This window comes from Callorhinus ursinus, unplaced genomic scaffold (genome assembly GCF_003265705.2).
Source record: "Callorhinus ursinus isolate GAN/ISIS: 27379988/994484 unplaced genomic scaffold, GSC_fseal_2.0 scaffold9, whole genome shotgun sequence".
Taxonomy (NCBI): domain Eukaryota; kingdom Metazoa; phylum Chordata; class Mammalia; order Carnivora; family Otariidae; genus Callorhinus; species Callorhinus ursinus.
In genome coordinates, this window is record NW_027397071.1 from 63,755,023 (window position 1) to 63,767,326 (window position 12,304).

Below are 12,304 nucleotides of genomic sequence, written 5' to 3' on the forward strand. Positions count from 1 at the left end.
CTGTTATTTGCAAGTAAAAGCAATTTATCTGGGTATATTTTCTTATGATGAAAGCTATTATGATATTTTATGCCCTTGAATAAAGAGAAGTATAGCTCATGCTAATGTTCAGAGTTCAGAAAATGAGTGTTCCTAGAACGAAAATGTGCAATGGATTTCTGATTTTTTTTTTATTGATTTTATTAGGTTGCTCAGGCTGCCATAACAAAGTACCACAGACTGAGAAGCTTAAACCATAGAAAACTAATTTTCTTAAAGTTCTGGAGGCTAGAGTTGCTTTCTCTTGAGGCCCTCCCCTCTCTCCTTAGCTTATAGATGGCTGTCTTCTCTCCGTGTTCACATGGTCTTTTCTGTGTGTGTGTGTGTGTGTGTGTGTGTGTGTGTGTGTGTGTGTGTGTCTGAATCTCCTCTTTCTATAAGGACATCATTGGATTGATTAGGACTCGCCCTAGTGACTTCATTTAACCTTAACGACCTCCTTAAAGATCCTGCTTCCAAATACAGTCACATTTTGAGGTACTGGGGGTTAAGACTTCAATAAATGAATCTTAGGGGGACACAATTCAGCCCATAATACTGGTGATGAAAATTTGGCCAAGAACAGGCTATTCATGGCTGGCTTGAACCAGTGGTTTTTCATCCTGACTATAATCACCTGGAAACATCTTAAAACTATAGGTGCTTAGGCCTCACTCCCAAAGGTGCTGATTTAATTGGTCTGGGGTGGGAGCAGATATACTTTTAATTTTAGGTATTGTCAACCATTATTTCTCTAAGTAAGTGCTGATTAAGCCAACTAAAGAAAAACTTCTTTATTTGTTTAAAAAGTCCCCAGAACTTTAAGGGAGAAACAAGAAGTCAACCTGGTGCTGATGGATTGAAGCTGAGAGAGGAGTTCTGTTGAAGGGGGTCTTAAGTATAGGGCTCAGCCTGCCTACCTTGTCCAGAAAATGGGGAGAGACCCAACCCATCTCAACTCTTGCTCCCTATAAGAACAAGGGGAAGTGGAGAGATGCAAACATATCGGTAGCACAGCTGTTTGAGGAGGAATGCCCAGAATGGAATGAATACCCAGGGATACCAAGGGTGGGAGGGTGGTCACATGGTGCCAATAGGGCCTTATGTTTTTTGTCCACACTCTCAGTTAGTAGGCCTGGTACATTCTCAAGGTCTGGTATTAGAATTTAATTTTGCCAAAATGCGCAGGTGGCCTAGAAAGGACTGAAAGGGGCTGCTTGCCAATCGTTGTGCTGAGAAACCATCCTCCAAGTGATACCGCAGAGGACTGGCTCATTTCCTGAGCATGACTTAAAAAGTCCTCTGAGGTCACTATTTTGTGTCATGATTTTTAAATTTGGAATTTCTGTTGCAAAATTAATTCTGGACTAGCTTAAGAAACTTATGGTCAACCTCTTTAACTTCTAATCCACCTGCAGATTCTGACTAAATCAAGTATTATATGAGTTTCCTCCTGCTGTTGTAACAAACTACCACACACTTAGTGGCTTAAAACAACACAACTTCGTTATCTTATTGTTCTGGAGGTCAGAAGCCTGAAATGAGTCCACAGAGCTGAAATCAAGCTGTCGGCAGGGCTCTTTCCTCTGGATCTCTAGGTGAGAATCCGCTCCTTGTCTTTTCCAGTTTCGCGAGGCTGTCTTCATTTTTTGACTTACGGCCCCACGTCACATCAGCTCTCCCTCTGCTTCCATGATCCCGTTACTCTCTGACACTGACTCCTCCTGGTTCCCTTGTGATTATACCTGTACAAATCAGGAGAATCTCCCCATTTCAAGATCATTAACTTATTCACACCTATAAAGCCCTTTTTTGCCATAGAAAGTAGCATTCACAGTTCTGGGAATTGGGAGGTAGACATCTTTAGGAGGCCATTACTCAGTTTACCGCAAGTATTCAGTGTTCCAGGTGCTTACACCTTATTAGTTATGGATAGAAATAAATGGTACCTACATCAGAATCCCCTTCCTCCCACAACAACTATGGGGATCCAATACCATAAAGGACGTTTCAGTCAGAAACTCTTCCCTAGGATGGATGTGGCTTACAGTCAAGGCAATGTTACTAGCCTTCCGGGGAGCCTTGTGCTAGGGGCCCAGGCCCTTATGTTTTCTGAAATGGAGACCATCCACCAGGTTGGAAGCAATGCCCAATTCCAGCAGGCCCAGTTTGTAACTAGGGCTCAGAACTTTTAAGCGTATGTTCTTCTACTCCTTCCTCTTATTTTTCAAAAGCAAGCTGGCCTGTTACATGTCTATTTTCCTTAAGGCTGTTCTACAAGAAATTGGAAATGAACCCTAATTTGCTTATTACTTTCTCAAGCTTAATCAGAGGAATGGAAATCTAATTATTATTGACTGCGCTAGCATATCTTACATAGGGAGACAAGATTAATAAAACAAAACATTCTTCTGGGTATGTATTATTCTGGTTGCATAGTACATTTCAAGCTCAAACACCTTTCCAAGGAGTACAATTCATACAAGAAAATTTTATATAAGAAAATTCTTTTTTCTAATTAAAGTATAGTTGACACAACATAAGAAAATTCTTACTACAGGGTGGTTCCTGCTTGATCTTTTTATTCCAAACTATATCACTTATTTATTATTTTTTAATTTTTTTATTCCTATCAGAAAATTTTAAAGTCTTGTTTCTCTTAAACTTTCCATACCATTCTCAGTGATAAATAAGCCCACAGTCAGGTGCTAGAAGTTTAGAAATAATTGTACTTTATAATATATAGGATCATCCTGAGAATCAATTTAAATGATAAAAATATGCTTTCAGGAACACACGTATCTTTTCAAATGCAAGATCATAATGATATATATAACATCTATTCTCTTAGTATAACAGTTACTGTTGTTACATTTATTTGGTTGTACTGTTTCTTAAACCGATTGTTATTTTGTTACTGATAACATTAAACTAATAAATAATGAGAGGCAACATTTTATAACAGGCGAAGGGCAGACTTAGGTTCAAGTGCCTGCTGCCTCAGGTACTATCTGTGTGAGTATGGGCATGTTAATTTACTCTGCGCTTGTTTCCTCATTTATTAAATGGGGATACATATACTTTCCTTGTAGAGATGTTTAAGGTGTATAATTCTCTATCTAAAGTACCTGTACAATGCCTGATATTAAATGAACTGTCACTGAACAGTTACTATGACTGTTATTATCGTTAATAGTCTTATGACTAATAAAAACACTGACTTTGGTGGAAATTAATTCCCTTATGGAGAATTGAACATGAATGAAAGACAATAGAAGTCTTTAAAAATGCCTCTAGCCTTCTGACCATTTGGCCAGGGAACCTGAGTTACCATCCTCACTTCATAAATGCAAAGTAGAAGTATAAAAGGAAAAAAACAAAAGCTCTAATTTATTCTCTCAAAGTATTCATCAAATGAGGTAGGATTTCTGGGAAAGATTAAGAGCTTACATTTTTTATTGGACTTATTTCCCATAAAGTTTCATAAAGGATGAAAGGAGGGGATGTGCAGAAGCGTACTATTTCTGTTTTATCTGCAACCTGTGATTATAAATCTTCCTGAGACATCATTAATTATAGTGGTGACATTCACAATGCTGCAATTTGGGCCTATTAGAATTTTCACCCAAAATTTCATGCCTGGGGCTTAGTAATTGGCAGCTGAGTTTTTGTATGAGGCTGAAACTTATAGGCTATGACAGAGAGGGAATGTCTTTAAACCAGTTGCTAACAAACTGACTGTTTGTGTCCCCTCCAAGTTCATACGTTGAAATCCTAATCCCCAATGTGGTGGTATTTGTGGGTGGGGCCCTGGAGAAGTAATTAGGTCATGAGGATGGAGCCCTCATGAATGCAGTTAGTGCTCTTATAAAAGAGACCCCAGAGAGCTTTCTCACCCTCTTCCCTGTGTGAGGATAAAATGAGAAAAGAGGGCCATCTGCAACTCAGAAGAGGGCTCTCAGCAGGGCTCAACTGTGCTGCACCCTGATCTTGAATTCCAGCTCCCAGAACTGTGAGAAATAAATTTCTATTGTTTATAAGTCTCTATGGTGGCCATGGTGTTCTGTTACAGCAGCCCACACTGACAAAGACAGGTGCTGTGCACAGAAAGCCCAGAAACCTATGAGAGGTTGCCCCAAAAGTTCAAGGCTGAGGGATGAGCTTTACAGGCACAGGGTGAGATCACCGGAGACTTGCCAGTTAGCAGCGGCTATGGGGTTGAGAGCAGAAAAGAAGTGCTTAAGATCAGGCAGCACTGGGGATATTGGAGTACTGAACATTCCACAGTGGAGAGATCTTTTTAACATTTTGTATAATACTCCTGGAATCCAGCTGATACACCAGAAAGTCTGCACTCTAGTATAAAGAACAATGTCCTAGAGTTAGGCCTGCACTAGACTCACCTGAACAAGGTCTATGGCTAAGCCTGTTGGAGACAGAGTTTGGAAGAGACAGAGTTTGGAAGTTAGATGGGCTTTTAGAACATCTTGGGCTTTCCACATATCTGCACTAGTGAAGTATATCACTAAGTCTGTATAAGTGTAAAGTAATCACCCCATAATTAAACTGCCTGCTAAAATAAAGATCAACATCCTTCAGAGAAAGATAATAGAATCCAGGTTCTTACAATGTGTTATTCAAAGTATCCAGTGTTCAATAAAAAAAAAATCACTAGACATACAAAGAAACAGGAAAATGCAATGCATAGTTATGAAAACATTCAGTTAGTAGAAGCAGAACTTAACATGGCACAGATTTTGGATATAACTTATACAGACTTTAAGGCAGCTATTGTAAATATTCTCAAGGATATAAAAAAGGATATATTCAAAGGGTAAAGGAAAATATGGTCCTAATGAGTAACAAATGGGGAATCTCAGTAGTCATGTGAAAACTAAAGAAAAGAAAAAGACCATGTGGAAATTTTAGAACTGAATCATACATTAACTGAAATGAAAAATTCACCGAATGGTGGAAGTATATAGACTGGCATGGCATTCTGGACAGCAATTTGGAATTTTTGGGTCAAACCAAGACTATCCATACTCCATGACTTAATTTCTCTCCTGTTCACCATATACCATATGGAAAATTGAAAAAACCTAAGCACAAACTGGGGAAGATATTTATTAACACATATAATCGATGAAGAATTAGTAGCCAGGATATATAAAGAACTCCTGTAAATCAGTGAGAGAGAGAGCAAGCAAGGGAGCAAGAGAGAAAGGGAGCAAGAGAAAAACAATCTAATTAAAAAAATAGCAAGAGAACTAGTAGGCAGTTCATAAAGAGAAAATGGCAAGACTAATAAAACCATGAAAAGTGCTGAATCTCAATAATAATAATGAGATGCAAAACAAATCCACAGTGAGATACCTGGACTATACACACTCAAGTATAATAACATTAAAAGTTCTAAACAATACCAAATGTTGGTGAGGATGTGGGAAAATAAGAACTCTTATACACTCCCAGCAGGAACATAAATTGGTTCAACTACTTTGGAAAATGGTGTGGCATTACCTATTAAAAACTCTCACGTACAAAACTTCATACCCAGTTAATCCACTCCCACTGGAACATGCATGCACTAGTAGACATGTACTAGAATGTTCATAACAACATTGTTAGTAATAGCTAAAAATGGAAACAGTGCCAGTGACCATCAATAGTAAAAAGAATAAATATTCAATATACTGGAGTACTATCCAACAATAAAAAAACTTCAGCTACACAGCATCAATACTGGGTGAATTCCACAACATAATAGTAAGTGAGAGAAGCAAGTCAAAGAAAAATACAAGTAGTATAATTTCATTTATATAACCTCAGTAACAGGAAACAAATTAAAAACATCTAGTTTAGAAATGTACACATGAGGGGCACCTGGGTGGCTCAGTCGGTTAAGCATCTGACTCTTGATTTCAGCTCAGGTCATGATCTCAGGGTTGTGAGATTGAGCCCCATGTCTGGCTCCGTGCTGGGCATGGAGCCTGCTTAAGATTCTCTCTCTCCCTCTCCCTTTGCCTCTCCCCTCCAAAAAATTAAAAAATAAATGCATACATGAATAGCAAAAGTATTTAGAAAAGTAAGGGAATTATTGTAACAAAAGTCGGGGGGTGGGGGAGTGGTTTTCTCCCAGGGGAAGGAAAGCAATGCAATCGTTGGGGCATTTCTAAGGTGCTAGTAATGTTCTATTTCTTAACCTGTGTGTTAGTTGCCCAGTTATTTGCTTTATTGTTTAAGATGAACATATTTTATACACTTCTCTATGTATAATGTATTTCACAATAAAAATGATTTTTGAAAAAAAGACTGGAGTGGACACTCTCTTACATTCTTGTCATCTTTGATGGTTTATGGCCCAAGCCCTTTCCAAATGGATTTATTGTTGGCTCTGCATTGACAGTTCAGTTTAAGCAATACACATTGAGATGCATATGCAGTGAATTGGGAAACCTTGAAGGCAGAGGGGGACACACTAACAGAATCAGAGTAGGAAACTAGAAAGAGGAACGTGATCTGATTCACGCCTCATTCTCGGGGAGGCAACGGATTTTACATGAAAGGTCCTGAGTTCCAGTCCTGGTTTTACCTTCTTCTGGGCAAGCCTCTCCTCTAATCTTCAATTTCCTCATGCTGGCTTTGTAAACTGTACTGTGAAATTCAAATAGAGAATCAATAATAATTACCATTCTTTTACAGTTGGGGAAACTGAAGACTCACTGGGACTCCACTAGCCCAAGGTGCCATCGCCACCTTGGAACTCAGGGCTCCTGAGTCCAACTGCCTGACCTGGGCACTGTCCCACTACACAAACAGCTAGCTATTCTCTCCTTTGTCTGGCTTTGAGCCCACGGTTTGATGTCATAGAAGAACTGCCCCGCCCCATCCCGCTCCTCCGGAAGCCACGCCTCCTCGCGTGGCCCCGCCTCTGGCGTTCGCCGAGCCCCGCCCCCTACCTCTAGCCCCGGAGTGGCGGCTCTGGCGCTTCCCCGCCCCGCCTCTCTTCCGGCCCCGCCCCTCCTGGCTGCCATGACAACGAGTCCGCGACCCGCGCAAAGCTGCTGCTCGGGCGGGACCCAGGCTGGACCGCGGGCCCCGGCCTGGGGGCCACAGCTGCCACCGCCGCCGCCACCTCGTCTCCTCCCCGTCCCCGCCCCGCCCCGCGTCTCCTCGTCTCACTCGGGCCCGCGGCCGGGGTCCCTCCCCGCCGCCCCACCCCGCGCGGATGCCGAAGGTGAAGGCGCTGCAATGCGCCCTGGCGCTGGAGATCCGCTCTGTGAGTACCGGTCGTGCCCCCCACCCCCGCGCCTGGGTATCGGCGAGCCTCCGGCATTTACTCGGGGACGCCTCCCTCGTTCACCTCCTTGAACCCCGAGTCACTTCAAAAACTCCTTTAACCCTCCGAATCATCCCTCGGGAGTCTTGACCCATGTCACCTCTGTCTCTTCCCACTTCAAAATCCTGAAGGCCCTCCCACTCCAGCCACGCAGAGCTCTGTCTCCCCCCACCCCGGCCCCACTCCTCGGCTCTTCTCGCTCTAGCCCAGCTTCCAGTTTGGGTTCCTTCAGATCATTTCCAAACCACTTCAGAAAGCCCCTCCTCTCCTGCCCCTAACTTTCCAGTCAATTGGGATGGGGAGCTTCTCTTTAAATTCCTCTTCTCTGCTCTTGTTCTCTTAAAGAGTTCTCTTAGAGAACCCCATTTCTCTCTGGTCGTCAAGGGGGACTTTTCTTCCCAAATCACTGCAGGCAGATTCTTTTAGACAAATTTCCAAGCTTCTGATTGGTGAAGGAGCCTTTACTCTCAGTCTTCAATGTGGGATACTCACACCCAGCAACCAAATTGTGTCAGCATTGCACAAAGCACCTTGCCATCTCCCCCCAGGGCCAACCTCTCAGAAACCATTTCTGGTCCCTCCAATCCCCAGACCCTCCCTGAGGTGTGAGGGATCCCTTATCCTTATTGTCACTCCAACAAAAGCACCGACTTTTACAGAGAAACTACTCATTCTCTGAACTTGCTGGAGAGGACCAGCAACCCCACCCACAGTCACTCTCCAGACTTACTCAAGAGGATCCTGTCCCCAAACCTGCTGTGGAGATCCAGTTGAGGCACTGAACCCCCATGCCCTTCCATAAGTGAAAGAGGTTGGACCTCTCCATGGTATAAGAAATCTCCATCCCTCTTAATCATCTCAGAAGACCCTTTCAAGGGTTTTTAAACCCCCTCCTCTTCACTTTTACAGAACCTTCTCATTCTTGTCTTGGGGGGACGAAAGCTCCAGCTTGTTTCTTCTACAGGAATCCCCAGAGAACCTTTCCATACTCCCATTTCAGACGTGCCAGCAGTTTGGAATCAAAATTCCCCATTCAGACCCTTTTCTCTCCTTCCACCTCCCCTAAGCCCTCTTACCTCTCAACTCTGAGCTCCCAGCAAAACTGGGGCAGGTATGTATGTGAGAGGGTACTCATGTGTCCAACACCACGCCTCTGAGTGCTGCAGCAAGAAGCCCTCCCCACTTCTTCCTGCAGGCATGGCTTCTCTGTCCACTTAACCCACCCTTGGCCATCCCCTGCTTTCCTGGCTGTCCTTCCTCAAATTAGAATGAGGCCACAGTAACAGAGTCCGAGTTACCTCCAGGGAAGTTACAAGACAGTTCTAGATCTTTTGTTAGGTCTTAAAGAAGGCAAGGCTGGGTAAGGCAGAGTGTGAGGCAGAGTGGAAGAGAAGAATATTTCTGGCACTCTTGGCTTATCTCTAAACCCACAGAGATTTTACTCTGCTGTGTGGGAAACTACAGCCCTAGCTTCGGATGTTTTTATCCCACAGCTGCCAAAGATTAGCAACTTCTTTGTAAAGTAAGATTCCTTTAGCAAAAGAATACACGAAGTTTCCTTAAGGGCTTGGCCTGGAGCAGTTAGTAAAACTCCTCACCCGACTTTGTTACTGGCCGCAGCGGCCTCCTCTGCCAATAGGATCTTCAAGAGGAAGTGCTTTGTTGTAACTGATTTCAGCCCCAAGGAGCTGCAAAAATACTTTTGATTTCAGTACCTCTCTTCCTCAGTGCTGGTTGTACTACAGAAAGTGAATTTAGTATAATGGAGCTTTGTGTTCATTGAAGCTGAAGAAATTATGCAGGTGGAAACATTCCTGTTTAACTTTTTTCAACAAACACCTGAGTCACAGAATTTTACAGTTCTAAGCATCTTAGATACCATTAAATCTAATTCTGTTTTACAGTTGAGGCTTAACATGGCTAGTTATTTATTTAGGGTTGCACAATTATTTAGGGGCAGATCCACAACAAGATGCTACGTTTTCTGACCAGCAAAAGGCCTGTTAAATGGCTCTGATGCTGAGAAGGAGCAAAAAAGACCATCAGCAACCATACAAGTTAAGCAAGCTTGATTAATTTGGCCTTGATTGAAGAGATGAATTATATGACCGTAGATACTTTTAACATCTTTTAAATTTTAGTTTTTTCTTTTCAATTTAATTTTTTATGTTTACATGGTATAAAAGTCAAAACCTACAAAATGTTATACTGAGAGCAGTCTCACATCCAGCCCTCAAACTTATTTCCCATCCTTACTCATCTGCTGTAGGTAATCATTTTTATTGGTTTCTGAATTGTTATTGTAGTATTTCATTTTGTAATAACCAAATAGATACATATACACACCATTCCCCTCACATATATTTGTTCTTTGCTTCCTTTCTTATATAGTAGGTAGCATATAAACTATTCTGTACTAAGCTGTTTTTCTTCAGTTTATCTCTGTATCTATAAAAAGTTGGCATCTTTATTTTCCAACTTTTATTGACATTTTTCAAACATACAGAGTAGTTGGAAGAATAGTACAATGAATGACTATATCCCATGAACTATGTACATTAATTTGATTTATCCATACATAAGTATATGTGTATGTACAAAATAAATGTGGCTTTTTTGCTGAAAATTTGGAAGTAAATTGTTGGTATCATATTACGCCACTCCTAAATACTTCAACATACATCTTCTGAAAATAAGGACATTGTTCTGCATAACCACCATACTGTTAATACACTTAAGATCATGAGTGACAATTTGTTAATATCTAGTGCACATTCAAGTCTTCCCAGTTGTCGCATAAATAACTTGCATAGTTAATTTTTTAAAACCAGGATCCAATCAAGGTTTACATGTTGCATTTTGTTGTTAGGTCTTTTTAGTCCATTTTAATATAGAGTTGCTCTACTTTTTCATTCCCATGATCTTTCCTTCCTCCCCCAGCCCCCCAGTGTATTTAGATAAATTCATACACTCATGTAATCATTGCTTAGGTCAAAATTTAGCACACTTCTATCACCCTAGGAAATTCCCTTGTGCCCCCGTCAAGCCCCATGCAGAGGGAACTACTATTCTGATTTCTATTACTATAGATTAGTTTGCCAGTATGTGAATTTCATATTAAATGGAACCATGTAGTATGTAAATTTTGTGTCTGGCTTCATTTGCTCAGCATATTTTTGAGAGTCATCCATGTTACTGTGTGTATCAGTTCCTTTATATTGTATGTGTATATGACAACATTTGTAGCCATTCTGTAGCCATTTGGGTTGTTACCAGGTGGTGGTGGTCGTGAATAAAGCTACTATGGACATTCATTCTTGTAAAAATCGTTCTGTGTATATTACCTTTTGAAGAGACCACATCCAGATATAGAATATCCCATTTCGTATTATTGCCTGAATTTTTTTCCCTTTGTGGTGACATTTAATTTTTCCTAATTCCCATTAACTGGAAATGAGATGTTTTATCTCTTTGTGCCTGTTCAAAGTGTGACACTCCATCCTCCTTTACTCCCACCCCCTCCATGATTATTTTTTGCTGCAGTCTTGTATTGGTAGTAATCTCATGTTTAATACTGTGGTAATATGAGAGCAAAAACCTAGTAAACATGAAAGGTCTTAGTGTATAACACAACATTTTGTGTTGCTCCACAGAGCCATATGACTTGAGAGAAAATATATTGCTAGGAAGAAAGTGTGACTTTTCTCAATGAATCTTTGGAGAATGATATAATAGGCCAAGTAACTTGTTTTTCAAGAGCATCAAAAGAATTACATTTCCTACCACTTACACTTTTACTTTTTTTTTAAAAGATTTTATTTATTTATTTGACAGAGAGAGAGAGAGAGAGATCACAAGTAGGCAGGCAGGCAGTCAGTCAGGCAGAGGCAGAGGGAGAGGGAGAAGCAGGCTCCCTGGATGTGGGGCTCGATCCCAGGACCCTGGGATCATGACCTGAGCCGAAGGCAGCTGCTTAACCGACTGAGCCACCCAGGCGCCCCACCACTTACACTTTTAATAGTTGATACATCTTTTTTTTTAAGATTTTATTTATTTGAGAGAGAGAGAATGAGACATAGAGAGCACGAGAGGGAAGACGGTCAGAGGGAGAAGCAGACTCCCCGCCGAGCAGGAAGCCCAATGTGGGACTTGATCCCGGGACTCCAGGATCATGACCTGAGCTGAAGGCAGTCGCTTAACCAACTGAGCTACCCAGGCGCCCAATAGTTGATACATCTTATCTATGATATGAAAAAGTATTTTTGCTGCTGCTTCTCTCTACCTTCTTTCTGTTAATTAGTAGTTCGGTTTTCATGAGATTTTTTGGGAGAATGGAAGAAATTGAAGAGAGAAAAATAAAGCCCAGTGCCTGGGCAATGAAACCAGCCAATTTGCCTTACCTGAATAGTGTCAGTTTGGGGTTAGTTTAGACATATATTCCTGGTTTTTCTTCTCTATACTCCCTTTACCTCATTACCTCAGCAAATTATTGATAACATTGGGGCAAACAGATCTGGGTCCTTTTTGATCACTACTCATCTAAACATTTGTGATCCTTATCCAGCTTTCTGTGGAGTGATGTCTCACAATTGTGCTACAGTTGGTGGTGAATTTCCTTGGAATATAAACTTTTAAAAACTTTAACTAAAAAAAATACTTGAAACTTAGAGAAAAAAAACTGAATACTCTGATTCCACCCTCCCCACACTCTGATTAACAAGTGCTACATTTTACATGTTTGCTGCCGATTTTGTTTTTAAGAAATAAAATGGAGATGCCTGGGTGGCTCAGTCATTAGGCGTCTGCCTTCGGCTCAGGCCATGTGGGATCGAGCCCCCACATCGGGCAGGCTCCCTGCTCAGCATGAAGCCTGCTTCTCCCTCTCCCACTCCCCCGCTTGTGTTCTCTCTCTCGCTCGCTGTGTCTCTCTGTCAAATAAATAAA

At 41.4% G+C, this 12,304-nt stretch overlaps 1 protein-coding gene across 3 annotated transcripts in view; it reads left to right on the forward strand.

The window, feature by feature from the left end:
• Nucleotides 1–7,063: 7,063 nt before the first annotated feature.
• The window catches only part of SPATA6 (spermatogenesis associated 6), a 140,573-nt gene continuing 135,332 nt past the window's right edge, over nt 7,064–12,304 (forward strand). For all 3 annotated transcript variants that reach the window (XR_003208159.2, XM_025871564.2, XM_025871565.2), the window contains exon 1: nt 7,064–7,300. Coding sequence is in view for 2 of the 3 variants with exons in the window: in XM_025871564.2 (XP_025727349.1) it covers nt 7,250–7,300 (51 nt within the window). In the remaining variant the exon portion in view is untranslated. The remainder of the gene's footprint in view (nt 7,301–12,304) is intronic.